The 27,089-nt window shown below is 42.2% G+C and overlaps 3 protein-coding genes across 3 annotated transcripts in view; 1 reads left to right on the top strand and 2 right to left on the bottom strand.

Annotated features, from left to right (window-relative positions):
• Nucleotides 1-3,718: 3,718 nt before the first annotated feature.
• LOC117249974 (pinopsin-like) lies at nt 3,719-13,492 on the top strand. Its single transcript, XM_033615908.2, has 4 exons — nt 3,719-4,501; nt 8,659-8,984; nt 9,866-10,099; nt 12,298-13,492. The coding sequence occupies exons 1-4, from the start codon at nt 4,138-4,140 to the stop codon at nt 12,541-12,543; spliced, it is 1,170 nt and encodes a 389-aa protein (XP_033471799.2). The 5' UTR covers nt 3,719-4,137; the 3' UTR covers nt 12,544-13,492.
• On the bottom strand, nt 10,626-21,367 carry LOC117249972 (beta-galactoside alpha-2,6-sialyltransferase 2-like). The gene is made up of 6 exons (XM_033615905.2): nt 21,094-21,367; nt 16,494-17,170; nt 15,617-15,714; nt 14,841-14,942; nt 14,515-14,689; nt 10,626-11,368 (listed from the first exon to the last, which is right to left on the bottom strand). The coding sequence occupies exons 2-6, from the start codon at nt 17,167-17,169 to the stop codon at nt 11,121-11,123; spliced, it is 1,299 nt and encodes a 432-aa protein (XP_033471796.1). The 5' UTR covers nt 17,170; nt 21,094-21,367; the 3' UTR covers nt 10,626-11,120.
• A 921-nt stretch (nt 21,368-22,288) lies between these two features.
• lrrfip1b (leucine rich repeat (in FLII) interacting protein 1b) overlaps nt 22,289-27,089 on the bottom strand; it is a 32,860-nt gene continuing 28,059 nt past the window's right edge. The window contains exons 17-19 of the mRNA XM_078165764.1: nt 26,880-26,959; nt 26,615-26,719; nt 22,289-25,248 (exon numbers count right to left, since the gene is read on the bottom strand). Of these exons, the coding sequence (XP_078021890.1) occupies nt 25,138-25,248; nt 26,615-26,719; nt 26,880-26,959 (296 nt within the window). The 3' untranslated portion in view covers nt 22,289-25,137. The remainder of the gene's footprint in view (nt 25,249-26,614; nt 26,720-26,879; nt 26,960-27,089) is intronic.

The following is a 27,089-nucleotide window of genomic DNA, read 5'->3' as shown; positions in this document are numbered from 1 at the left end:
GAGGTTTCTGTCGAAATGAAGACTTGACTCTGTTTCATGTTCACTCATCACACTCTTCCTCTTCATGTCTGACGCCAGCTGCCTTGTTGTCCCCCCGTCTCCCATGATGCCTTGCAGGCGTTGGGCTGCAACAGTGTCACACTGGCCCGCAGCACTGACAGGAGTGTCGAGGTCACGGTGGGTTCACTGTCACCACCACGTTTGTTTATTTACTGAGGTTTAACATCAATTATTTAAAGCTCCTACAAGGAACTTTCATTTTGAGTTGATTTTGGCGACCCTGTGGACAAAAGCGGTAGTGTTTTGCTGGAATGAAGCCTACATTTCCCATGAGCTCTAGCGCATATTGTCGTAAAGACGCTTACCTGGCTCGCACATGTGTTTGTTTTGGGGATGAATGAAACAACAAGACGGGAAAACTTTGTCCCCGCTCCTATCGGGGATCCCAGCTCACCTCTGCCGCGCCCCAGCTCCACCTCTCCGGCGTAAGCGCCACCGCCGCCGGGGTAAACACAGCGGTCGGCTGGTAAGGCTGAAGGCCTGTTTGGCAAGCACTTCCATGGCTTCTTGGACTGAGTATGGAGCGGTGCCTCGCCTCTTTATTTCTCGGCACTCGCTGGACCCTGTCGACGCCTGGCTGGTACCTGTCGTCGGCCTGGATGAGGTGTTCCAGCCCCGCGGCCCCTGCTCTCCTCGTCCCCGAGACCTGCGGCCTCTGTGTGTGGCTCCCCGGACAGCTAACGCCGTGGACCCGCCGGCTCCTGCCAGGATTGGGCTGGTAAATGCTAGATCGCTAGCGAACAAAACGTTTATCCTGAAGGATTTCCTGACTTCCTGAGGATTGGATTTTCTCTGTGTGACTGAGACGTGGCTGACTGTTGGTGAGTCCAGTGCTTTCACAGAACTTTTACCCGATAATTGCTGCTATTTTAACTCCCCGCAGACGTCGGGTCGAGGAGGAGGAAAAGCGACTATTTATAAGAGTCACTATAAATTTAAGCAGTTAGGTAAGATGACGTGTGCCGTCTGAGTGCCGTAAATCGTTTTGTCCTGGAAGCGACCTGGGGCGGACCTGGAGACAGTTTCCTAAAGGTATGGATATACACTATATAGAAATAGCTTATCTTCACACCGATGGTCTCATTTGCTGTTGTAGGTCACGCACAGACATCAGCAGAAACAAGAGACTTTTGCATATCCAGTTAAAAGTTCCTTGTAGCGGCTTTAACGTGAATTTTTATTAATGTACTATGAAGCTAACACTGATGGTGTTGATGATGATGATGATGATGATGAAGGTGAGGACATGTCCTACTGGTCTCACCTGTCCCCTGTCCACTGATCCATGATGAAGACGCAGGAAACACGGTGACGTTTGAAACCAAAGAAAAAACTTTCTAATGCTTCCATTCAGTCTGTGACTCGTCTCAGACTCGGTGCCACACTTTGGGAACGCATGATGATCACAGTGTGACTCAAAGTCACTCAAACTCCTGGATGTCAACATGTACTGTTAGGAAGCAACACCGATTGTGTTGCTGTTGTGCACACTGGACAGACAACAGGTGGAAAGGAGAGGCAGTTACCAAGACAACCCCTATTTTGAAATATTTTGCTACTCCAGGATGGCACATCCATACGCACAGTGGCCAGAAGGTTTACTGTGTCAAGAGGAGACACCAGGAGACGGGCCGTTACACCAGGAGAGCTGCACAGGGCCGTAGAAGGGCATCAACCCAGCAGCAGGACCGCTATCTGCTCCTTTGTGTGAGGAGGAACAGGAGGAGCACTGCCAGAGCCCTACAACATGACCTCCAGCAGGCTACTGGTGTGCATGTTTCTGACCACACTGTCAGAAACAGACTCCATGAGGGTGGCATGAGGGCCCCACGTCCTCTAGTGGGACCTGTGCTCACAGCCCAGCACCGTGCAGCTCCATCATTCACCAGAGAACACCAGAACTGGCAGGTCCACCACTGGCACCCTGAGTCTGGAGCACCGTGGTGAACGTTATGCTGCCTGTGACATCATCCAGCATGACCGGTTTGGTGGGTCAGTGATAGTCTGGAGAGGCAGATCCTTGGAGGGTCACACAGACCTCCACGTGCTAGCCAGAGGTACCCTGACTGCTGTTAGGTACCATGATGAGATCCTCAGACCCACTGTCAGACCATATGGTGGTGCAGAGGGCCCTGGGTTCCTCCTGGTGCAGAAGGCCCTGGGTTCCTCCTGGTGCAGAGGGCCCTGGGTTCCTCCTGGTGCAGAGGGCCCTGGGTTCCTCCTGATGCAGAGGGCCCTGGGTTCCTCCTGGTGCAGAGGGCCCTGGGTTCCTCCTGATGCAGAGGGCCCTGGGTTCCTCCTGGTGCAGGACCCGGCCTCAGGAGCCCAGATGTTGTAGGGAGTGTATCCAGGCAGGTGGAGGCCACACACACTATTGAGCCACATCATTAGTTGTCTTGTGAAAATTCACACAAGTTGGATCAGCCTGTGATTTTTCCTGAATCCAGTCCTGAATGAGTTCATGATTTTGGTTTCCATGGATTGTTCTCACATTATTTTGTTCTCAACGAATTACATGATGTAATCAATAAAGATTTTCATCCAGAATATTTAATTCATCCAGATCTGGGATGTGTGATTTAAGTGTTTCCTGATATATTTATATTTATCTGCTTGTGTTTATGTGTCAGTGACTGTTGTTCTGTTACATGGGGTCCCTCAGGGATCAATCCTTGGTCCTCTTGTACGGTGTGTACGGAGTTTCTTCCTCTCTATCTCTCCTTCCTTCCTTTCTGCCTCTATCCTTCCTTTCTTCCTTTCCTAAATACTTCCTTCTTTCCTCCATTATTCCTGATTGCTTTCCTTCCTTACTTTGTATCTCTCCTTCCTTCTTTACTCCTTCCTTCCTTTCTTACCTCCTCCCTTCTTTCCTCCCTCTTTCCCTTTTGGTTTCCTTCCTTCCTTTCTATCTCTCTGTCCTTATTTACTAATTCCTTTTGTTTCCTACTTTCTATCTATCCTTCCTTACTTTCTGGTTTCCTTGCTTCCTTTCTTCTTTTCTCTCCTTCCTGCTTTCCAGCCTCCTTCCATGCTTCTTTTCTATCTCTCCTTCCTTCGTTCCTCTATATCTCCTTCCTTCCTTTATTATATCCTTTCTTCTTTCCTCCCTCTTTCCCTTCTGGTTTCATTTCTTCCTTCCTATCTCTTCATCATTATTTACTCTTTCTTTTCCTACTTTCTATCTATTCTTTACTTTCTGGCTTCCTTGCTTCCTGTCTTTATTTCTTTCCTTCTTTTCTACCTCCTTACTTTCTTAATTTCTATCTTTCCATCTTTCCTCCCTCTTTCCTTCCTTCTTTTTCCACCCTTCTTTTCTGGTTTCCTTTCTTCCTTTCATTGTCTCCTTACCTTCTTTCTATCTCTTCTTCTTCCCTTCCCTTCTTTCCTTCTTTCTTTACTTTTTTCTTACTTTATTACCTCTTTCCCTTTTAGTTTCCTTTCTTCCTTTTTCATCTCCTTCCTTCCATCCATCCTTCCCTTCTTTCTTTCTTTCTTTCTTTCTTTCTATCTCTCCTTCCTTCTTACATCACTCCTCCTCTTTTCTTCCGTTGCCTTCTTTTTTCTTACCTAGTTCCCTTCATCGTCTCCTCCCTCCTCTTCTTCCTCGGATGACGTCACGTGCTCAGTGTTGGGGTTACTTATATGTGAGCGCGTGGAGCGGAGCGACAGTTGGGCGGCACGCAGGAGGACAGAGACTTCCGTTCTGTGAGAGCAGAGAAGAAGAAGAGTGAGCGCGGCTCGTTTATCACAGAAGAAGTAATTTATTAGCGGATTATCGATCCTGTGATCGATTACCTGATATCGATCAGAGCTGGTGTCTGTTGCCGCCGCCGCTGCTGCGGCGGAGGATGGAGCGGACAGCAGGAGACGGACGGAGCGGCAGGACGCTTCTCCTGCGGTAGTCTGACTCCTCTTCATCATGTAGCTCCTCTTCATCATGTAGCTCCTCTTCATCATGTAGCTCCTCTTGGCTTTTCACTCTCTCCACAGAGGACGTACCCGCGCGCTCCGCTCCACACTGCGCCGTGCCGTGCGTAAAAGCGGCTCCGACTTTAGCAGCCCTTTTAGCAGCCCGTCATGTTCTCCGAGGTGAGTGACGTCGACCTGACGTTCAACCTGGGCGCGCCGCTGTCCCATCTGGAGCAGGACTGGAGCGACGCGCCGCACGAGCGTCTGTCGCTGAGCGGGCACCGCGTGGTGTCGGTGTGTCTGGGCTCCATCATGGTGTTCGGGTTCCTCAACAACCTGCTGGTTCTGGTTCTGTTCTGCCGCTTCCGGTCTCTGCGGACTCCCGTCAACATGCTGCTGCTCAACATCAGCGTCAGCGACATGCTGGTGTGCGCGTGCGGCACGACGCTCAGCTTCGCCTCCAGCCTGCGGAGCCGCTGGCTGTACGGCCGCACCGGCTGCATGTGGTACGGCTTCGTCAACTCCTGCTTCGGTGAGTCCCGGTCACACCTGCCGTGGTGACGTCCGCAGGTGGGACGAAGACTGTGTGTGTGTGTGTGTGACTGTGTGTGTGTGTGTGTGTGAGAGTGTGTGTGTGTGTGTGTCTGTCTGTCAGCAGGTTAAATGAATAATTAATGATCATTAACAACATGAGGTACAGTAGAAGACAGTAGAACTCTATGTGTCATCACAGAGTTTCTACTTCCTGTTAGTCAGAGGTCAGAGATCAGGATGACACCTCCCTCTGCTGTCATCTTTGACCTCCTGTTTACTAAACAACTGCTGTTTCTACTCTGACTCACCTACATCCTGTCATTGTCATCTAGTGTTGTCACGGTACCAATACGGCTCGTTTCTCCTCTGACACGTCACATACCTGTGCGCCGCCACGGCTCGGCTGTTCAGGTTCTGGGCAGTCATGACACCAAGAAGAGGAAATTATTGGACCTGGAGCCGGGCTTCTCGGTTGCTGGTAAACCGTTGCAGCGGTGGCCATAGTGCTCCGCCGTATTCCTGTCTGTGACCCTCGTTCAACCCACAACTGGCAGGACTCACCTTTTGTTTCTGCTGCTGGTTGAAATCTGTACTCGCACATTGTGCTCCTGAATGATTTCTTTTCCTTGCACAAAACTATTGTTAGTCGCAAATGCGAGTAAAATGCTTGCACTGTAGAGCTCTGTGGAAAACAAATCACTGCAGCTGCATATTGAGTACCAGGTGGCCAGCGCGCACCGTTATTGGATGGCGCATGGACACTCACCCTCTTGCGATTGGACTTTGAACTTATCCCACAGTAGTGGTTCCATGAGGTACCGTAGTACTACAGTACTCCAGCATTATGGTATCATATGTACCGTTATGTTTAAGTACCGCGGTCTACCGTTGGTAACAGTATACCGTGCAACACTAATGTCACCTAAGTCCTGTTGTCACCTACGTCCTGTTGTCACCTACATCCTGTCATTGTCACCTACATCCTGTCATTGTCACCTAAGTCCTGTTGTCACCTACATCCTGTCATTGTCACCTAAGTCCTGTTGTCACCTACATCCTGTCATTGTCACCTAAGTCCTGTTGTCACCTACATCCTGTCATTGTCACCTAAGTCCTGTTGTCACCTACATCCTGTCATTGTCACCTACATCCTGTCATTGTCACCTAAGTCCTGTTGTCACCTACATCCTGTTGTCACCTACATCCTGTCATTGTCACCTAAGTCCTGTTGTCACCTACATCCTGTTGTCACCTACATCCTGCCATTGTCACCTACATCCTGTCATTGTCACCTACGTCCTGTCATTGTCACCTACATCCTGTCATTGTCACCTACATCCTGTTGTCACCTACATCCTGTCATTGTCACCTACGTCCTGTTATTGTCACCTACATCCTGTCATTGTCACCTACGTCCTGTTATTGTCACCTACATCCTGTCATTGTCACCTACGTCCTGTTATTGTCACCTACATCCTGTCATTGTCACCTACGTCCTGTTATTGTCACCTACATCCTGTCATTGTCACCTACGTCCTGTTATTGTCACCTACATCCTGTCATTGTCACCTACAACCTGTCGTTGTCACCTACGTCCTGTCGTTGTCACCTACATCCTGTCATTGTCACCTACATCCTGTCGTTGTCACCTACATCCTGTCATTGTCACCTAAGTCCTGTTGTCACCTACATCCTGTCATTGTCACCTAAGTTCTGTTGTCACCTACATTATGTTATTGTCACCTAAGTCCTGTTGTCACCTACATTATGTTATTGTCACCTAAGTCCTGTTGTCACCTACATCCTGTCATTGTCACCTGAGTCCTGTTGTCACCTCCTGTCATTGTCACCTGAGTCCTGTTGTCACCTACGTCTTGTTGTCCCCTACATCCTGTCATTGTCACCTAAGTCCTGTTGTCACCTACATCCTGTTGTCACCTACATCCTGTTGTCACCTACATCCTGTTATTGTCACCTACATCCTGTCATTGTCACCTACATCCTGTCATTGTCACCTAAGTCCTGTTGTCACCTACATCCTGTCATTGTCACCTAAGTCCTGTTGTCACCTACATCCTGTTGTCACCTACATCCTGTCATTGTCACCTACGTCCTGTCATTGTCACCTACATCCTGTCATTGTCACCTACATCCTGTTGTCACCTACATCCTGTCATTGTCACCTACGTCCTGTTATTGTCACCTACATCCTGTCATTGTCACCTACGTCCTGTTATTGTCACCTACATCCTGTCATTGTCACCTACGTCCTGTTATTGTCACCTACATCCTGTCATTGTCACCTACATCCTGTCGTTGTCACCTACGTCCTGTCGTTGTCATCTACATCCTGTCATTGTCACCTACATCCTGTCGTTGTCACCTACGTCCTGTCGTTGTCATCTACATCCTGTCGTTGTCACCTACATCCTGTCATTGTCACCTACATCCTGTCATTGTCATCTACATCCTATCCTCGTCACCTACATCCTGTCGTTGTCACCTACGTCCTGTTGTCATCTACATCCTGTCGTTGTCACCTAAGTCCTGTTGTCACCTACATCCTGTTGTCACCTAAGTCCTGTTGTTGTCACCAACATCCTGTCATTGTCACCTACGTCCTGTCATTGTCACCTACGTCCTGTTGTCACCTAAGTCCTGTTGTCACCTACATCCTGTCATTGTCACCTACGTCCTGTCATTGTCACCTAAGTCCTGTTGTCACCTACATCCTGTAATTGTCACCTACATCCTGTCATTGTCACCTAAGTCCTGTTATTGTCACCTAAGTCCTGTTGTCACCTACATCCTGTCATTGTCACCTACGTCCTGTCATTGTCACCTACATCCTGTCATTGTCACCTAAGTCCTGTTGTCACCTACATCCTGTAATTGTCACCTACGTCCTGTTGTCACCTATGTCTTGTCATTGTCACCTACATCCTGTCATTGTCACCTACATCCTGTTATTGTCACCTAAGTCCTGTTGTCACCTACATCCTGTCATTGTCACCTACGTCCTGTCATTGTCACCTACATCCTGTCATTGTCACCTAAGTCCTGTTGTCACCTACATCCTGTAATTGTCACCTACATCCTGTTGTCACCTACATCCTGTAATTGTCACCTACATCCTGTTGTCACCTACGTCCTGTCATTGTCACCTACATCCTGTCATTGTCACCTAAGTCCTGTTGTCACCTACATCCTGTCATTGTCACCTACGTCCTGTCATTGTCACCTACATCCTGTCATTGTCACCTACATCCTGTTGTCACCTAAGTCCTGTTGTCACCTACATCCTGTTATTCTCACCTAAGTTCTGTTAATGTCACTTACGTCCTGTTGTCACCTACATCCTGTCGTCACCTACATCCTGTCATTGTCACCTACGTCCTGTCATTGTCACCTACATCCTGTCGTCGTCACCTACATCCTGTTGTCACCTACATCCTGTTGTCACCTACATCCTGTCATTGTCACCTACGTCCTGTCATTGTCACCTACATCCTGTCGTTGTCACCTACGTCCTGTTAATGTCACTTACGTACTGTTGTCACCTACGTTCTGTTGTTGTCACCTATGTACTGTTGTCACCTGTCCTCGTCACCTGCGTTCTGTCGACACCTACATCCTGTCGTTGTCATCTAAGTCCTGTTGTCCTCACCTACATCATGTTCTCGTCACCCACATGCTATTGTTGTCACCTATGTACTGTTGTCATTCCCTACGTCCTGTGCCAGTCACCTTCATCCTCTCTCAATCACTTATATCCTCCCCTAGTCACCTACATCCTCTCCTAGTCACCTTTGTCCTGTTGTCGTTACCTATTTCCTGTTGTGGTCCTGTCCTCGCCACCTACGTCCTGTTGTTGTTACCTAAGTCCTGTTGTCTCACTCATGTCCTGTCCTCGTCACCTACATCCTGTTGTCTCACTCACGTCCTGTTGTCACATACGTCCTGTCCTCGTCACCTACATCCTGTTGTCTCACTCACGTCCTGTCTTCATCACCATAGTTGCGTCCTGAGTTTGTCCTCTCTCTTGCCGTCTGCGAGACACTTTCAGGTTTTTCATTTTGACGTTAAATACGTTATTTAGTTTGTTGTGTTTGTCTTTAAAGAAAAAGACATGTCCTCCTGTCCGGTCTCCATCAGGAATTGTGTCACTGGTCTCCCTGGCCGTCCTGTCCTACGACCGCTACAGCACCCTGATGGTGTACAACAAGCGGGTGTCGGACTACAGGAAGCCGCTGCTGGCGGTGGGCGCGGCGTGGCTGTACTCAGTGGGCTGGACGGTGCCCCCCCTGCTGGGCTGGAGCAGCTACGGTCTGGAGGGGGCGGGGACCAGCTGCTCGGTGACGTGGACGGAGAGGTCGTCCGCCTCTCACTCGTACATCGTCTGTCTGTTCGTCTTCTGTCTTGGCCTCCCCGTCCTCGTCATGGTGTACTGCTACGGACGCCTGCTGCACGCCGTCAAACAGGTGAGGTCATGTTATACCTGTAGGTGTATTTCTCTGTGTTTGTTTTATTTTTATGTTCTGTTTCTTTAATGTGTTTATTTTTCTATATTTATGTTGTTTTTGTTCTGTCTTTTACGTAAGGGATAGGGACGGTCATTACACAGTAATATCGGACCGCTGAATGCCACGACTGACCGATCAGAATACAGCATCTAATAGATTATTTATTATATTTACATTATAGTTCCTCAGGTTGTTTCCATTTTGTTTTTTTAAATTTGCCTTCATCTATTTTTTCTTTTTCTTCTCATATTTTAATATATATAATTATTTTAATATTATATATTTGTTATTATTTTAAATTTTTATTATTTTGTTTACTTTAATACTCCAGTTATTTCTTTTCTGTTTGTTTACTTATTTTTTTATGTATATCCTATTCTTTTATCATTTTCTTTTCATACTTAATGTAGATCTTTTTAATGATATTTGATTGTTTACACTTTATTATTAAGTTTATTATGTGTTTTATTATTATTATATTTGTTATTGTATTTCCATTCTATTTTATTCATCTCTTATTTTTTCTATTGTTTACTCTTTGTTGCATCTTTTTGTTGTTTTCTTTTTATATATGTCAAAAAAAATCTTAAATATTTTTAATAAGTTTATAATTTTTGTGAATTTAAAATGTGTATTTTCTAATTAATTTTTTTGGTTTTATTTAAATGTCCTGTTTTTATTTTTATTTATTTTGTGTCCTATTTTTTTTTACATGTTTTTCTTTTATAAATTTCCTCTAATATTTATATATTTATTTTATTATTTTTATTCATGTTTACTCGTTTTCCTCATCCCTCAACTTCAGCCTGTTGGGTTCTCACCTGTGTTTCGCCTGTCAGGTGGGTCATATCAGGCGCACGGCAGCTCGTCGCAGAGAGTTCCACATCCTGTTCATGATCGTCACCACGGTGGTGTGTTACCTGCTCTGCTGGATGCCGTATGGTGTCGTCGCCATGATGGCCACCTTCGGCCGGCAAGGAGTCGTCAGCCCCGTCGCCGCCGTTGTCCCATCGATCCTCGCCAAGAGCAGCACCGTCATTAACCCCGTCATCTACATCCTCATGAACAAACAGGTGAATGTGTATCAGCACCGTCAGGTCTGACGTCACCACACGAAAAATGAGAAAACGACAAACATTTTGAGTTGATAAAATAAATACAAATTAAATGAAGAAAAAAACTGAGAAACAGAGAAATGATGAGAGTTAAAGAAATGTAATAAAATAATAATTTAATAAAAACTGAAAAATCAAAAAAGGTCAGATTAAATTTAGAACAATGTAACAACAGAAAAAAGTCATATTTAAACAAAAACTTAGAAAACTTAGCAACATGTCGAGATAAGAAAAATATTTTTTAAAAAAGTCAAAATAAGAAAAAATATTTAAAAATGTCAAAATAAGAAAAAATATTTTTAAAAAAAATGTTAAAATAAGAAAAAATATAAAAATTGTGAAAATAAGGAAAAAAGAAAACATGATAAAATAAAGACAAAATGTTTAGAAAACAAACAAACTATAGATTATTGTTTACCGTAGGTGACGGAGATGCTAAGGTAAACAGGAAGTGTTGACAGGTGAAGTCAGACACAGACTCCAGTTTGTTTTTAGCTCCTTTAATGACACGACAACCAAAGCAGACGTGATGGATTCAATGACAAACGGAAACCTCAGCTCCGACACCAGCCTCCTGACTCTTCTTTTTTCTGTCAACTAATATTTTTATTATTCGACCAAACAAACTTTAATGAACCAAGTTTTTATTTCCAGTGTGTGAGCCTGAACCAGTCCGAAGCTCCAGACTTTGTGATGCATTCAGGGGCCCGCGGGTTATTTATCAAAGCTGAGTGTCTCCACAGAGACGCTCATTAAATTTGTCACAATAACCAGCGCACAAAGGTCCTGTCAGTCCTGGTTAACCAACGCATGGAATGGTGTCTGTCACAAACACAGCAGGTGTGAACCGACAGTGAACGCACTGTCTCATTAGTGTTACCACAGTGACGATTAATGAGGCGTTCAGGGACAAAAATAAAAACTAAAGTTGATTTAATTTATTTAAGAAGTTATAAAATAAAAAGATGTTAAACCTGGATCATGACCCACAGTGGACCGTACTGAACCCCCTCAGCGTGACCCTGCCCCTCCTCCTGAGCTGGTCTTGGTCTGCCATGTTGATCCTCTGGACCAGCAGCTTCTCGTACATCAGAGGGTGGTACGCTCCCAGCGTACAGGCGGCGTCATGGTAACGCTCATAGTAATGACACAGGTCGGTGCGACGCAGAGACGGGATGAACTCGTACACGCTGACCTCACGACACAGTGACATCATCAGCAAGATACCTGGGACAGAGGAAAAACAAGAAAACTAAACATTTAATTAATCTATAAATAAATCAGGAAAATTTAAAAAATACATTAAAATATTACATTTTATTAATGGTACGTATTATATAAATAAATTTAAAAAAGAATGAGCTTGAAATAAAATAAAATAAAATAAAATAAAATAAATAGAAATTGTAAATAAAGATAGGAGAGAAATAGAAATGTAAAGAAACAGAATATAACAATAAGAGAAGTAAACATAAATTAAAACTACAAATAAAAAATTCAATAAAACATGAAAACTATAAAATACTTAAATTAAATTAAAGTGTAACGAAAATAAAATGACACAGAAAGAATGAGCATAAAAAAGTGAACAAAGATAGAAATGAAACAAGAGGACAAAAATAAATGATGTAAATATTCAGTAAATAAATCATGATTATGAAAATTACAATATAAATAAATAAATATTATAAAAAGTTAAATTATTAAATGTTCGACTAAATGTTTATAAATAAATGAATAAACAAACAAATAAATAAATTGAAAAAAATTAGCCTCCATAAAATCAAGTCAATACAAACAGGAAGTGACATCATCGTCAACAAATACACACAAATTAAATTAAAAAATGAATAACTATAACAATATTTGCAAAAATAAATAAAACATACTTTGGATAATGGGTGTTTAAATTTAAATACAGTAAATAAATAAAAATATCTGCAAAAAGATAAATAGCTTAAAATAACGTGAATGTTTTGGTGAAGAGATGAACATGTTTTTATGACCTTTAAATATTTGTTTTTTATTTTATTTTTTTATTTTAAAATATGAATTTAAAATGTTATTAAAGGTTTGAAACTTTAATGATCAGGTTTGTGGCGTGCGGCGGCGACGTCTCTGTACGCATCATTAACCTTCTCCCGTTTGTCCCTCAGTTCTACCGCTGCTTCCTGATCCTGCTCGGCTGTAAACACCCGCTGACGGAGAGCGCTCACTCCGCCGTGCCCTCAAAGACCACCGTGGTCCAGCTCAACCGCCGACCGTGTGACAGCAGCTCCAGACACGCCACCGCCGCTGAGCCGGCGCCGCTCACCACACAGGGCAGCATCCACATGGAGGGAACCAGCGCCGTCAAAACAGACCCCGCCAAACCATCTGACCCCGCCTCCACTGTGATGTAAGCGCGATGTCACCCTGTGAGTCAGCGATGAAAACACGTTAACATCCACAATATGAACACACTGACGTGTGCGGACATGTGGACACGTATGTAAACATGTGCCACAGACATGTTTACATTTATTAACATGAACACAACAACAAACAATAAATAAAACATTAAAATCATCCTGATGTTTAAACATAAGAATAAATGCTTCGCTATTAACGAAGGCATTTTCAGAGAGTCCGTCCTCATCAACGTGATCGCTACAGAGCGCACCAGGGCAATATCCTCAGATTTGGCACAAACATCCACGCGGACGCAACAATGAATAAATCAGAATTTGGTGGTCGAAGGTCATTGTGACCTTGCATCTGTTTCATTTTTGTGAGTGCAATATCTCAAGAAGGCCTTGAGGTAAGTTCCTTAAATTTTGACAAGAACGTCCACTTGGACTAAATGATAAACTGATTAGAATTTGGTGGTCAAAGGTCAAGGTCATCCATCTTGTTCTTTTGGGTGCCATATCTCAAGAGGGCCTTGAATTTCTTCAGATTTGGCACCAACGGCCATCTTGACTCAACGATAAACTAATTAGAAGTTAGAGGTTGAAGGTCACTGTGACCTTGTCCATCTCATTCTTGTAAATGTGATATCTCAAGAAGGCCTTGAGGTGAGTTCCTGAAATTTGGCACAAACATTCATTTGGACTCAACAATAAACTGATAAGAATTTGGTGGTCAAAGGTCAAGGTAACTGACCTCACAAAACTTCCTAACTCAACCCTTCATATCCTGATCACACGTCACCGCAGCCGAGAGCTGGACATCTCTGTAACTGATTGATTGATTGATTGATTGATTGATTGACTGAATAAAATGTGAATATTTTTCTATGCTCTCTGGTCCGTCTGTTGCTGTAAAAATGTTCTGTTGAGTTGAATAAATAAATTTGTGTGATGCTCTCCGCTCTCGTCTTCACCGAGTTTATTTTATATATTTATCTAAATGAAGCAGAGAAAGTAATGAAACTTGTGTTTATCTCTTTGTTGTAACGAAGCTTCTTGGCAATAAATCTCAGACTGTTGGAGAGTCTGTTTATTTCCCTTTTAAATGGTGACACATTTGTAAGGAACAGGCATTTGTGGGATGAGCAGCAGAGCTGAGTATGTGTGGGAAATAAACAGACTTTCCAACGGTCTGAGATTTATTGCCAAGAAGCTTCGTTACAACAGAGATAAACACAAGTTTAATTACTTTCTCTGCTTCGTTTATAAACAATAAATCACATTCTCCTCTGCAACTACTTGCAGAGGAGAATATTTAAATAAATTAATAAATAAATGTAATATTTATAATATGATTTTATTCTTTAAATTTTACATTTTTTACTTTTAAATTAAAAATGTTTTTGACAATTTATTTAAATCTAAAAATTTTACTTAATATTTTTTATTTTCTCGACAAAACCAACTGTTTTATGGAATTTTTAGTTTTAATAGTCGTTTTTGTAATTATAACTAAATCAACCAATGTTATTTAAAAAAATACAATATGTTTTATGATATAAAAACTAATGTGCAGATGTTTTAAAGTTTACATGACATGAATACACAAAGTAAATATTAAATGTAGTCAGAAAATGTAATTGTTTTTTAGAGTTAAAGTGTTGTTGACTGTTGTTGACTTTATTTCTTGTGTCCTAATATTTCAACAAAAAAATTCATAGTAAAACTTTTAAAATTTGCACTTTATTAAATTTAAAAGTCACATTTTCTGTTTTTATTTTATTTCACTGAATGAAACAATAACTGTGGTGTAATGTTTTCAACATTTATTTATGTTTAATAAACACTCAAAACTTTATAAATATTTTTATTTATTAAATATTTAAAAAATAAATTAAATATTTAAATTACATTTAATGTTGAGGGTCTAGATTAGTGCTGCAGAGGGTACCTGTGGACCCTGATTAGTGCTACAGAGGGTACCTGTGAACCCAGAGGAGGGTGGGTTGGGTTGGATGGGGTCCTCTGTGTTGTCCTGGATCAGGTCCCAAAGGCTCCAGATGAACTGTGGGTGCAGGATGTAAAATGGCTGCTCAGGTCGGAGGCGACGGCGCTCAATGTACGCCGAGAACAGATCGAAGTCCGGCCTCTGGAACCACTGAGCACCAAACAACAACAACAGCTGATGACGATGATGATGATGGTGATGGTGATGATGATGGTGATGATGATGATGATGACGGTGATGATGCTCGGTCTCAGTGAAGCTTTAACGGCAGAACAAAGTTGAATAACAAAATGGCGGTGACCTGTGTGAGGTTGGCGTCGTACTGAGCCGGGTCCCAGACCAGCAGGATGACGTCTTCATACAACAAGCTGCTGCTGAAGTTATATTTGGGCCGAGCCACGATCTGATAAACACACAACAATCACAACGTCACTTTGTTTGTTTGTTTATTTATATTTATTCTTACCTTCAATCATTTAATTTTAATTGTTTTTTTAATTTATTTTGTATTTTTTAATATTCGCAATTTATTTATAGAGTATTTACATATTTTGACGTGCATTTTTTATTTTTGTCCTTTTCGTTATATGTAAATGTTTTATTTCTTTAAATGTCTCTTTTCATCCTATTTTCATTTATTTATTTCATTAGTTATTTAATTATTTATTTTGTCAATTAACAATAAACATTTTGGAGAATTTAGTTGGGTTTTATTTAATTTTTCTTAACATTTGATATTAATGTAATATATGTTTTTCATTTTAGTTTAATTTGCTTTAACAAACACAAATAATTATTTTTAGTTATTTTATGATAATTAATAAAACATATTTGTACAATTTAATGTTATTTACATGGCGTTGGAACTTAATGACATTAATTTTGTCACATCTTCAAATACTTTATAATTCATATTTAAAATTTATATTAATTTTTAATTTTCATGAACATTTTACGTTTTTTAATTAATGAAATAAATGTTGATAAATGTCAAACTGCGAAACGATAAATTTGAGTTGACTTCATATGAAATCAAATTAGAGGCACAGTTGTGAGGCGAGTGGGCGGAGTCTGTACCTGGGAGTTGATGATGCGGATGGTGGTCTTGTTCCCTACGTCTCTCTCGAAGCCTCTGGTGGGCGCCGCGTTGAAGCGAAGAACTGCATCATGGGAGTCTGAGTCCAAGAGGAGAGGAACAGTTTCAACACAGCAGCTCCCTCTGGCGTTCAGAAAAAACAAACTGCACCTGACGGGGTCATTAAAGGTCATCACACATCCAGGATAAGAGGGTAGGAAGGGAGGACACAAGGAAGGAAGGTCTGAAGGTAGGTACTACCAAAGGATGGTAGGAGGGAAGGAAGAATGACATTAAGGTTGGTAGGAAGGAAAGAAGACGGACAAGTGGTGAGGACATAAGCAAGCAAGGACAAAAGGAAGAAAGTTAGGAAGGAAGGAAAGTTACCGGGAAAGACAAAAGAAAGGAGGCAGAAGGGAAGGACAAAACAAGGGACAGTAGGGAGGGAGGACAAAAAGCAGGAAAGGACGAAATAAGGAAAAAGAGGGAAGGTTAGAGGGAAAGACAAATGGGGGGAGACTAGGGAGGAAGGGAGGAAGGACAAAAGGAAGGAGACTAAGAAGGACAAAAGGAAGGAGAGTAGGAAGGAAAGTAGGAAGGAAGGACAAAAGGAAGGAGACTAAGAAGGACAAAAGGAAGGAGAGTAGGAAGGAAAGTAGGAAGGAAGGACAAAAGGAAGGAGAGTAGGAAGGAAGGACAAAAGGAAGGAGACTAAGAAGGACAAAAGGAAGGAGAGTAGGAAGGAAAGTAGGAAGGAAGGACAAAAGGAAGGAGAGTAGGAAGGAAGGACAAAAGGAAGGAGAGTAGGAAGGAAGGACAAAAGGAAGGAGAGTAGGAAGGAAAGAATGAAGGACAGTAGGGACCCAGACCTGGACTCACCGATCTCCGTCCCTAGAGACGAGTTGAGGACGGCTCCGGCTGATGTCACTACGGCGCAGCGCTGGTACTGAGATGTCCGGAGCTCCTGCAGGGACAGTGAAGGCACCAAGCGGTCCCAGCCCAGACTGGCAAACGGCTCCTCGGTCCCGTCCACAGTCCGGACCCTGGTCCTCCTCTTCAGCTCACAGTACAGCTGCGGGCCGGACCTGCGGACCCCCCTGGAACCCCGCTGCACCACCTGGTGCCTGTTGGAGCTCAGTTGCACCTTCAGGACTTTCTGGAGACGAGGACTCAGCATCCCCGCCGTCAGGTTCCCGCTCCACAGTCTCTGCAGCAGCTCCAGAGACCTGGACCTGTAGTACTCCTCAGACCTGGCCCTGTAGTCATCCTCAGACCTGGAAATGTGGACGTCCTGAGACCTGGACCTGTACTCAGTCCTCCTCCTCCTCCTCCTCCTCCAGTCCGCCACTGACTCCCCCGCTGATCTCTGGGTCCTCAGCCCCCCCTGAACAGAGGCCAGCCGGCGGGTTTCGGACCTGGTGGGTTGGGACTCTGCGGCAGATCTGGATTGAGGCAGCAAGGAGGATCTGAGGTCCAGGAAATGACAGAGCAGGGACAGGAAGAGGAGAAGCCAGGCCAGCAGGACCAGTAGGAGCCATTTCCTGTCTGACTTCATACTGGACCACAGAGCAGAAGGAGGTGGAGTCAGTTCCTCATTACCTTCCTTCCTTCCATCTGTCCTTCCTTCTTTCTGTCCTTCTGTACTTCCTTCTGTTCTTCCTTCCTTCTGTCCTTACTTTTGTCCTTCCTTTCTTCTGTCCTTTCTTCTGTCGTTACTTTTGTCCTTCCTTCCTTCTGTCCTTACTTTTGTCCTACCTTCCTTCTGTACTTCCTTCTGTCCTTCCTTCTTTCTGTCCTTCTGTACTTCCTTCTGTTCTTCCTTACTTCTGTCCTTACTTTTGTCCTTCCTTTCTTCTGTCCTTCCTTCTGTCCTTACTTTTGTCCTTCCTTCCTTCTGTCCTTACTTTTGTCCTACCTTCCTTCTGTACTTCCTTACTTCTGTCCTTACTTTTGTCCTACCTTCCTTCTGTACTTCCTTCTGTACTTCCTTACTTCTGTCCTTCCTTCTGTTCTTCCTTCCTTCTGTCCTTACTTTTGTCCTTCCTTCTTTCTGTCCTTACTTTAGTCCTTCCTTTCTTCTGTCCTTACTTCTGTCCTTACTTTTGTCCTTCCTTCCTTCTGTCCTTCCTTCTGTCCTTACTTTTGTCCTTCCTTCCTTCTGTCCTTACTTTTGTCCTACCTTCCTTCTGTACTTCCTTCTGTCCTTCCTTCCTTCTGTCCTTACTTTTGTCCTACCTTCCTTCTGTACTTCCTTACTTCTGTCCTTACTTTTGTCCTTCCTTTCTTCTGTCCTTCCTTCTGTCCTTACTTTTGTCCTTCCTTCCTTCTGTCCTTACTTTTGTCCTATCTTCCTTCTGTACTTCCTTACTTCTGTCCTTACTTTTGTCCTACCTTCCTTCTGTACTTCCTTCTGTACTTCCTTACTTCTGTCCTTCCTTCTGTCCTTCCTTCTGTCCTTACTTTTGTCCTTCCTTCTTTCTGTCCTTACTTTAGTCCTTCCTTCCTTCTGTCCTTACTTTTGTCCTACCTTCCTTCTGTACTTCCTTACTTCTGTCCTTACTTTTGTCCTTCCTTTCTTCTGTCCTTCCTTCTGTCCTTACTTTTGTCCTTCCTTCCTTCTGTCCTTACTTTTGTCCTACCTTCCTTCTGTACTTCCTTCTGTCCTTCCTTCCTTCTGTCCTTCTGTACTTCCCTCTGTTCTTCCTTTCTTCTGTCCTTACTTTTGTCCTTCCTTCCTTCTGTCCTTACTTTTGTCCTACCTTCCTTCTGTACTTCCTTACTTCTGTCCTTACTTTTGTCCTACCTTCCTTCTGTACTTCCTTCTGTACTTCCTTACTTCTGTCCTTCCTTCTGTTCTTCCTTCCTTCTGTCCTTACTTTTGTCCTTCCTTCTTTCTGTCCTTACTTTAGTCCTTCCTTTCTTCTGTCCTTCCTTCTGTTCTTACTTTTGTCCTTCCTTCCTTCTGTCCTTACTTTTGTCCTACCTTCCTTCTGTTCTTCCTTACTTCTGTCCTTACTTTTGTCCTTCCTTTCTTCTGTCCTTCCTTCTGTCCTTACTTTTGTCCTACCTTCCTTCTGTACTTCCTTACTTCTGTCCTTACTTTTGTACTTCCTTCCTTCTGTCCTCACTTTTGTCCTTCCTTCTTTCTGTCCTTACTTTAGTCCTTCCTTCTGTCCTTCTGTACTTCCTTCTGTCCTTACTTTTGACCTTCCTTCCTTCTGTCCTTCCTTCTGTCCTTACTTTTGTCTTTCCTTCTTTCTGTCCTTACTTTTGTCCTTCCTTCTTTCTGTCCTTCTGTACTTCCTTCTGTTCTTCCTTACTTCTGTCCTTCCTTCTGTCCTTACTTTTGTCCTACCTTCCTTCTGTACTTCCTTCTGTACTTCCTTACTTCTGTCCTTACTTTTGTCCTACCTTCCTTCTGTACTTCCTTCTGTACTTCCTTACTTCTGTCCTTCCTTCTGTTCTTCCTTACTTCTGTCCTTACTTTTGTCCTTCCTTCCTTCTGTCCTTACTTTTGTCCTTCCTTCTTTCTGTCCTTACTTTAGTCCTTCCTTCTGTCCTTCTGTACTTCCTTCTGTCCTTACTTTTGACCTTCCTTCCTTCTGTCCTTCCTTCTGTCCTTATTTTTGTCCTTCCTTCCTTCTGTCCTTCTGTACTTCCTTCTGTCCTTCCTTCCTTCTGTCCTTACTTTTGTCCTTCCTTCTTTCTGTCCTTACTTTTGTCCTTCCTTCTGTCCTTACTTTTGTCCTTCCTTCTTTCTGTCCTTACTTTTGTCCTTCTGTCCTTCCTTCTGTCCTTCCTTCCTCCTGTCCTTACTTTTGTCTTTCCTTCTTTCTGTCCTTACTTTTGTCCTTCCTTCCTTTTTTCTGTCCTTCCTTCTTTCTGTCCTTACTTTTGTCCTTCCTTCTGTCCTTACTTTTGTCCTTCCTTCCTCCTGTCCTTACGTTTGTCTTTCCTTCTTTCTGTCCTTATTTTTGTCCTTCACTCCTTCTGTCCTTACTTTTGTCCTTCCTTCCTTCTGTCCTTCTGTACTTCCTTCTGTCCTTCCTTCTTTCTGTCCTTACTTTTGTCCTTCACTCCTTCTGTCCTTACTTTTGTCCTTCCTTCTTTCTGTCCTTACTTTTGTCCTTCACTCCTTCTGTCCTTACTTTTGTCCTTCCTTCTTTCTGTCCTTACTTTTGTCCTTCCTTCCTACTGTCCTTCCAAGAATAAAGATGTAAATTAGATTTACGAGTTTATTCTCGTAGATTTACAACTATATTCTCGTAGATTAACAACTTTATTCTCGTAGATTAACAACTATATTCTCGTAGATTTACATCTTTATTCTCGTAGATTTCGACTTTATTCACGTAGATTTACAACTTTATTCTCGTAGATTTACATCTTTATTCTCGTAGATTAACAACTATATTCACGTAGATTTACAACTTTATTCTCGTAGATTAACAACTTTATTCTCGTAGATTTACATCTTTATTCTCGTAGATTTCGACTTTATTCTCGTAGATTTCGACTTTATTCACGTAGATTTACGACTTTATTCTCGTAGATTTACAACTTAATTCTCGTAGATTTCGACTTTATTCTCGTAGATTTCGACTTTATTCTCGTAGATTTACAACTTTATTCTTGTAGATTTCGACTTTATTCTCGTAGATTTCGACTTTATTCTCATAGATTTACGACTTTATTCTCGTAGATTTACAACTATATTCTCGTAGAGTTCGACTTTATTCACGTAGATTTACGACTTTATTCTCATAGATTTACAACTATATTCTCGTAGATTTACAACTTTATTCTCGTAGATTTCGACTTTATTCTCGTAGATTTCAAATTTATTTTCATAGATTTACGACTTTTTATCGTTATCTTGGCCCTAACTGTCCCCCGTACTGATTCCGACACTTTACCTGAATCAACTGTTCACTCACTTCCTTCCTTCCTCTTCCTTGTTCTCCCCTCCTCCTCCCTTCCTCCTTAAACACCACTTGTCCTTCCTTCCTTCCTTCCTTGTTCTCCCCTCCTCCTTCCTTCCTCCTTAAACACCACTTGTCCTTCCTTCCTTCCTTCCTTGTTCTCCCCTCCTCCTTCCTTCCTCCTTAAACACCACTTGTCCTTCCTTCCTTGTTCTCCCCTCCTCCTTCCTTCCTCCTTAAACTCCACTTGTCCTTCCTTCCTTCCTTCCTCCTCAGTTGAACCCACAGTATGACATCATCACATATCAATAACCTGAGTGAAGTTGAAGCACGTCACAGCAGTGTCTGAATATTAATGAGCTTCGCCTTATTAACAGTCTCACACAGTTCTGGACTGATTCACGTCACCATGGCAACACACAACACAAACAACAACAGCCCAAACTCTCCCAGCCTGAAAACATTTAAACCCATGACGTCATCCCTCATTAAGGATTCAGCTGTGTAAAGTGTGAGGAAGAAAAGACGGAGTGATGAAGACCTTCATCTGTGATCACCTTCATCATCGGGTCATTGATCCGAGGCACGAACCCGAAGAGCCGAAGAAAGCCGAGTGAGTCCGAGGGAGGTGTGGAGCCGGTGGAGCGGAGTGTGACAGAGAGTGAAGCCGAGAGAGGAGCGCTGCGAGCGGCTTACATCCTCCCGACGGTCCGCCTGCTGCTGCTGCTGCTGCTGCTGCTGGTGTCCGGGCCGAGGGAGGGAGAGGAGGGCGGGACAGACCCTCCGACCACCACCACCGGACTACTACAATACCCACAAGGCTTTGTGTGAGTCCGTGTGACGCTGGTGGACATTTCACCAGAATAAACACTGCTGTTTATTTTGAATCTAAAACACATCAAAGAAGGTTTATTATTTTAGTTTAAATGTTTTAAACATAAATAATCAAATAAATCAATGGATGATGACATCATTGATATTGATCATATATTAATAATATTTGTATTATTTAGTACCTAATTAAAGCTCACTGTGGTGGAGGTACATTCAACTTCATATGTTTAAGAAAGAAGTGAGTGCAGAATTAATTTAAGCAGACAAATGATCAGAGTTAAATCACTTCATTACATCATGTGCTCTTGTGATGAAATAAAAAGATAATATATAAATACTGTAGGCCCATTAAATAAATATATTTTAAATGTTAAATAATAATAACAACAATAATAATATTACGTAATATAAGATGAATACAGTGAAATATTATAATACAATCAGACTAACATAAATTTAAAAAGTCAATCATAAATTATTTTCAATTTCAGGAGCTGAACTGATTTAATATTTTTCTAATTTAAATGTATAAAATAAATATTCTTAATAAATAACAATATTAATGAAAAGAAAGGGTGAATAATTAATATATCTCCTTAAATATTTATATTTTATTCTGCAACTGATCGGCTAAAACTGAGATCTAAAAAAAGTGATTTGATCAAACTGAAACAAACAATAATTATTTGAGGATTAATGTCAGAGACTTTAATTTAATCTACATCCTGTCAGACAGAGACGAGTCGTGGTGACATGTAGCATGAGTTTAATGAGGAGCTCCTCCTGATCAATAACAGCTGATCGATGACATCACACCTTGCCAAAATAAAAGCCACCACCCGGACAGACTTCTGGAACGTAGAGGAAATAAGACGTCACTGCCGGTCGCTGCTGAGCGACGGCTCGTACATTCAGTTATTGCAGAACTTTTTTTTTCAGTGAAGAGTTTGAATCCAAAACTTTAAACATCAATGACGCACATTGGCCCCGCCGCCAGGGGGACACGGTACATACATTTCTGTTGACCACGGACACGTTAGGTTTCTAAGGTTCACGTGTCAGCGTCTCTGAGGTGACGAGCTGTTCAACATGTTCAACGGACACTGATGGTTCTCAGGGACCTGTCACCACATTTCAATACCAATTTTTTTTTTTTTTTTTGGTGTTTTTAGCAACTCGTTGAGTTTCCAGGTGCTTTTTTCTGTCACCAACGAAGAAGGATTTAAGGACGCTTCGTCCCGTTGTGAACCACCTGCCACGGAACGTGGGTGCTTTTTAGGGACAACCGTTTCTACATGTTTGGATGCTTTCGTGTCACCAAACATTGATGGTTTTTAGGGACCCATCACCAGTCCAGCCCTTTTTGAGTCACCAAACGGGTTGTTCTCCAGCTGCACTTCTGCCACCACGCACGGGTGGCTTTCAGGGACCTGTCACCGTGTTTCCAGCTGCTTTTCTGTCACCAACAAAGGTGGATTTAGGGACCCTTCGCCCGGTTGTTCTCCAGCTGCTCTTCTGTCACCAAACCAAGTGTTTATTTTGGCGCCTAAATCTAACCACACGTAAAGTTGCAACGTACCGGCAAACATAACGTATCCGAGTGTTCAGAAACAAAGTCAACATTTTTTTCTGGCGAGCTGACGACGGCGCCTTTACTTCCGTCTGTCCTTTAAAACAGCAAAATGTTTGTAGCTTTGGATTCAAACTCGTCGCACTTTCATTCGTTCATGATGAATCGGTACAGACGTGAATATTCAAACATTTACAAGCTGGTGATTTTTACATCCCGAGTGCCATGAAGAGATTCATGTTCCTGATTCAGGCACATGTCCACCTGCCCAACACACGAGGCCACGCCCCCCTCTGTCACCTGACCGCCACCATAAACACATGATTGGCCCCTAACCCTAAAACCACACAGAGTCCGACAGACGAGCCGACGAGGAGTTCGGCTCGGAGAGAAAAAACCTGTCCCACGTGAAAACATAAAAAATCGACTGAGGAACGACGAAACAAAAAAACAAACCAAGAACCCAAATAAAGTTAAAAAACGCCGACTCTCCGCCGGTCCAGACTTTGAGGTGTCGGAGAGGAGGTAGCGCCACGCTTCACACAGATGGGAGGAGCTAAATGTGGATGAGGCAGATGTAGTGTTTGTTTAGACACACCTGGGCGGGCCAGGCAGGCGGAGTTTACCACAGCAGGACAGGACATGCTAAGACACTGTGGCGGGCGTATACGTCATCCTCCGTTCTTTACGTGACGTCGTCCGGCTGACCTGCGGCTCTGACATCATCAGTCATGTGAACAGTGTCTGCAGACGAAGAGTTCTCGTTAGCTCGTCCTCTTGAAACAACGACCTGATTCATCCTGATTTTCGTTATCGTCTATGACATCACACAGCTTCGTTACAGTCGATGACATTACACAGCCTCGTTACAGTCGATGACATCACACGCTCTTCATCGCCCACTCATTATGAACGCTGCGAGGACTTCAGTACGGAGGCCGACAACAGCGACGCTTCCATTTTTTAAAATTTATTCTTTTAATGTCGCAATCTTCAGATAATGATTTTATTATTTCGTCACTCTGATGAGACGAAGAGATTTTGAGGTTTTTTTGCCAAAAAACAACAACAACAACATCGTTATCTCGAGATCACCAGTTAAGTATTTTTTCCACTTTGGGGAAATTAGCTTGTTATTTTGAAATCACGAGGAAATCATTTCGAGAAAAAAACTTTGTTATCTCGACATTATGAGTTATTATTTTAAAATTTTGAAAAGAGCCAGCTCAAGATCACGTTAATTTTATTATGTCGAGAAAACAAGAGTTACTATCTCGAGATTACCCGTTTATTTTGTAATTTGTAGGAAAAAAGCTTTGTTATCTTGAAACAAGCTTTATCTTGAGATCATGAGTTAATGTCATTATGGTTTTGTTTCTTCGGGGAAACAAACTTTATCTCGTAATACTAAGAAATCTTTTAGTTACTGTGAGAAAACAAATCGAGAGTTAAAGTTTTGTTATCTTGAGGTTTTGAGTTTATTTTTTTCTTATTTTGTTTTGCCAAAAAAAGTAAATAAGCTTTGTCATGTTGTTATTTTCCTAACTGTTCTTTGGAGAACAAGCTTCATAATGTCGACATCGGTTTATTTTGTTATTTCAGGGAAATAAGCGTTGTCATGTTGAAATTATGAGGAAAGCATTTCGTTATCTCGAGGCATCAGCTTTTTGTTTTCAGGAGAATCGACATTAATTTAACACATTTTCCGTAATTATCTCGAGATGACAAAATAATTGTTATCATTTTTTAAATTAGCACGAGTGCGGCCGTTCTTCTGTAATAAGTCTTCCCACAGAACTTTTCAGACCCGATAAGAGACAGAGATGAATTCTGGGAGATTTCTCCTCCGACACAGAACAAAACAAACCATAAATGAAACAGGAAGTGATGGTGGTGAACTCCACCCAATGGGGAGCTGTGTTCATGGCACCGGGATCTTTAGAGCTACATTACACACTGTCCATGATTGATTGATAGACGGATTGATTGATTGATAGATATGTTGACTGATATGTCACACGCCATCTGGTTTTGGTTGGTCTCAGGTTAACTCCGCCCGTCCGGTGCTGCATGCGGAGCAGAAACAAGCGCTGATTGTCTCTCTGTGCTGTGCGTCAGGCTGGAGATGAAAACATGGCACAAACAGTTCCACCGAGGGGACGCTTTGACCTCTGGGGACGCCAGGGGGGACGGAGCGTCACTGCTGGGCCAGCAGGGCGTTACGGTTGGCCTTCATCTTCTCCAGGCGTTTGGAGAGGTGGTTGTTGCTGACCTCCAGCTCGTCGATGCGATCCAGAGCGGAGCGGAGCTGCAGGAGATGGAGCACATACGTCAACATGTTTGTTTACATCCACAGGGACAGACAGACTTGAGTCAACGTCGAGGACAACAAAGACCAAACAGAGATCATCACAGGACAAAACCACGGACAAGACGTTTGCTGCAAACCAGAGGTCGACTGATTTATCAGTTTAATTGGCACTAATCAGACTTTACGAGGCTTGGACAGTGACGGTGGCTGTAACCACCTCTGGTCACGTGGGAGCGACTGCACGGAGCGCCACATGTGTAAAGTCAAGGTAAGAGTGAAGTCTGAGACCGATTGAAAACAATGTCAGGTTAAGCCTCGATGTGTCGGCTTCGTCCCGCCGTACTGACGAGCCAACTACACCACTGAAGCACCGCCGGGAGAAAAAGCGTGTGTGGCGACTTGTTAAAGGTTACAGCACACGGCTGCAATGAGCAACACTTTCTCTTAAAAACGTATCGTCAATGGTGAGAGAATAACAAATTCAGTTTGTTTAGTATCTGCGAGAGTCAACGTTATCGGTAATCAGCGGTTTCCTGCTCCAAACCACTGTCACTATATCGGCCGTTAAAATCAGTCGACCTCTGCTGCAGACGTCTTCAAAAAGTGACACACTAAAAATTTAACATAAAATAAAGAGACGTTGGAAAAATACAATTAAAAAATTTTGAAACAGAAAAAAAAAAAAATCTCTACCAACGCAATTTAGATATTAGATATTAAAAAAATAAATAAATTTAAAAAGATACAAAACATATATCTAAAAAGTATTTAAATAGAAAAAAAATACAGACAAAAATCTCTACCAGCGCAATTTAAACACAGCAAGTGTAAATTAAAAAATAAATTAAAAAAAGAAAATACAATTAAAAAAATATTAAAATAGAAAAAGAGTATGTAAACCAAAATCTTCACCGGCCAGATGTAAAAATCAGAAAATCGAAATTAAAAAAGAAGATGTTTACACTCAAAAAGCTACAAAAACCACAATTAAAAAAATATTAAAATAGAAAATAAAATAGACAAATATCTCTACCAGGGCGGTTTAAAGACAGAAAATGAAAAATAAATAAATAAATAAATAAATGAAAATATTTAAATCGAAATACATTTATAAACAAACATCTTTACCAGCTAGATTTAAAAACCAGAAAATGAATATTTAAAAAAAATCTATCAATTTAAATAGATACAAAAAATACAATTAAAAAATATTAAAATAGAAAAAAAAATCTCTACCAGCACAATTTAAAGACAGAAAGTGTAAATTATGAAAAATAAAATAAATTAAATAAAGATACATTAATTTAAAGAGATACACAACAGTAAAAATAAAACATTAGACAGACGCTGGTCGTCCCCTCACTTCTCTCTGAAGTCGTCTCTTTTCCACTTTCAGCTCATCTTCCACCTTCTCCGCGTTTTCAGACGCCGCCTTGTATCGAGTCACCTGACCTTCCAGACGGATCACCTGAGTCAGAGAAAATACAGTGGAATAAACAAAAACATTCGTTTTACACCGACGACACTGTTTTATTCTTGAAGACAAAGTACGCTTTTATTGACTCTGATTATTTTAATTTATTTGACTTTATCCTGCGTTTCTACCAAAGCTGAGCGCAGACACTTACATTTTGTTCCAGAGTGGTGACTTCCTGTTCAGATTTCACCAGTTTGAACTTGAGGTCACTGATTTGTCGGTTGGCGTCTCCTGAAAATACATCAACACCAAAATAAAAAACACAGAGGTTTTACATTTTACATTTATATCGACGTCACTTCACACTGTACCGACGCTGACTGAAAAAGACACAATCAAACAGGTCACATGATGAAAAGAA

The sequence above is a fragment of the Epinephelus lanceolatus genome, chromosome 24, assembly GCF_041903045.1.
Source record: "Epinephelus lanceolatus isolate andai-2023 chromosome 24, ASM4190304v1, whole genome shotgun sequence".
In the NCBI taxonomy this organism is placed as follows: domain Eukaryota; kingdom Metazoa; phylum Chordata; class Actinopteri; order Perciformes; family Serranidae; genus Epinephelus; species Epinephelus lanceolatus.
Note: the sequence above shows the minus strand (reverse complement) of the source record. Positions and strands in the feature narration are given on the sequence as shown.

Excerpts from the sequence above, each read along its gene's own strand:
- LOC117249972 (XM_033615905.2), bottom strand. The coding sequence starts at position 17,169 with ATGAAGTCAGACAGGAAATGGCTCCTACTGGTCCTGCTGGCCTGGCTT. Across the intron at positions 14,943-15,616 it reads TCCGCATCATCAACTCCCAG|ATCGTGGCTCGGCCCAAATA; the intron begins GTACAGACTCCG and ends TGTGTTTATCAG. Across the intron at positions 14,690-14,840 it reads ACGACGCCAACCTCACACAG|TGGTTCCAGAGGCCGGACTT; the intron begins GTCACCGCCATT and ends TTTGGTGCTCAG.
- LOC117249974 (XM_033615908.2), top strand. The coding sequence starts at position 4,138 with ATGTTCTCCGAGGTGAGTGACGTCGACCTGACGTTCAACCTGGGCGCG. Across the intron at positions 4,502-8,658 it reads CTTCGTCAACTCCTGCTTCG|GAATTGTGTCACTGGTCTCC; the intron begins GTGAGTCCCGGT and ends GGTCTCCATCAG. Across the intron at positions 10,100-12,297 it reads ACATCCTCATGAACAAACAG|TTCTACCGCTGCTTCCTGAT; the intron begins GTGAATGTGTAT and ends TTTGTCCCTCAG.